The sequence below is a fragment of the Morone saxatilis genome, unplaced genomic scaffold (assembly GCF_004916995.1).
Source record: "Morone saxatilis isolate NCDOM2014 unplaced genomic scaffold, NCSU_SB_2.0 Contig6, whole genome shotgun sequence".
Taxonomy (NCBI): Eukaryota; Metazoa; Chordata; class Actinopteri; family Moronidae; genus Morone; species Morone saxatilis.
In genome coordinates, this window is record NW_023340206.1 from 13,568,460 (window position 1) to 13,569,782 (window position 1,323).

The 1,323-nt window shown below is 37.3% G+C and overlaps 1 protein-coding gene across 1 annotated transcript in view; it reads right to left on the bottom strand.

Moving 5' to 3' along the window:
• The window catches only part of LOC118339702 (organic cation transporter-like protein), a 5,344-nt gene extending 4,753 nt beyond the window's left edge, over positions 1-591 (bottom strand). Inside the window, exons 1-2 of the mRNA XM_035677401.1 lie at positions 443-591; positions 207-361 (exon numbers count right to left, since the gene is read on the bottom strand). Coding sequence (XP_035533294.1) covers positions 207-361; positions 443-567 — 280 coding nt within the window. The 5' untranslated portion in view covers positions 568-591. The remainder of the gene's footprint in view (positions 1-206; positions 362-442) is intronic.
• Between the last annotated feature and the right edge of the window lie 732 nt (positions 592-1,323).

Below are 1,323 nucleotides of genomic sequence, written 5' to 3' on the forward strand. Positions count from 1 at the left end.
TTCACCTGGATTTATAGCTCATTTCATTGTTTTACAGTGTAAAACTCTTCAATGAAACATTAAAAAGACAAAACGACTCTATATTTTATGTTAAATTAAAGCTACAAACTGAGTTTTATTTGTTTTACAGTATGTTTGATGCCGCAGCAGCAGTGTTTCCCACAGTGCGGTCTGATAACAGGGGAGGAAAGGCTGTGTGTTGTTACCCAGACTGAAGGAGCAGATGTTGATGCAGCAGCAGCAGACGCCCGTCAGGCAGCGGACGGCGAGGAAGAGGATCGGATGAGGGAGGACGGCGGGCACGAGGCCGCACACGGCGTGCACGCACACGCACACCAGCAGCACCGGACGCTTCCCGTACCTGCACGAACAGACAGAACATACGCAGGAGTGTGGACGCACATCACAGCAGCCAGAGTCGCAGAGCACTGTGGGTAATTACCTGTCGGACAGCGCCCCTCCGACCAGAGATCCCAGCAGCATCCCGACCATGAAGAGAGTCTGACCGTAGGACAACCGGTCTGTCCAACCACACACTGACTGACGCAAACACACACACACACACATTATTACTACAGAACAAACAGAAATGTGAAAAAAGCCTCCTTTAAGACTTAGTAATAAGCTGTATTATAATTTATATATGATATCTAATGTTAATCAATTAAATCAAGCCACAATAATTATGTGTTTGAGGCTTTTCTGAGCAAATATTAATGCTTTGATTGATTGTAGTTAAATCTGCATGTATTTCTGCCACCCTGTGAACATTTCACCACATCTGATTATTATTTTCCATATTGATAAATCTGCAGACTTTTAATCACAGACTGGCTGCGGATTCATTTTCTTTCTCTTTATAAACAGTTAGCATTAACAGCGTTATGTTGCACATTAACACTGTATGTTAATCTGTTAACTGTTGTGAAATGTGTTTTTATCACCAAATATATGACAGTTTAAACGTGTATAAGGGCTAAAATAACTAAATCTAAAGTATATAAACCCTAAAAAACCTTTAAAATCTTTATTATACTCTGTTAACGGTTTAAATATTACGGTTATATCATTTAAAAACGTTTAAAAAGGGTACAGTATAGTTAACTGTTTTGTAATGTGTTTTTATCACCAAATAAATTACGGTTTAAATGCACATTAAGACTAAAATAACTAATATAAACCAACCAAGTCTTTACTATACTCTGTTAACGGTTCAAATATTACATATTAAAGCTAAAATAACTAAATTTAAAGTATATAAACCGTAAAAAAACATTAAAATCTTTACTATACTCTGTTAACGGTTCAAATATTACATATTAA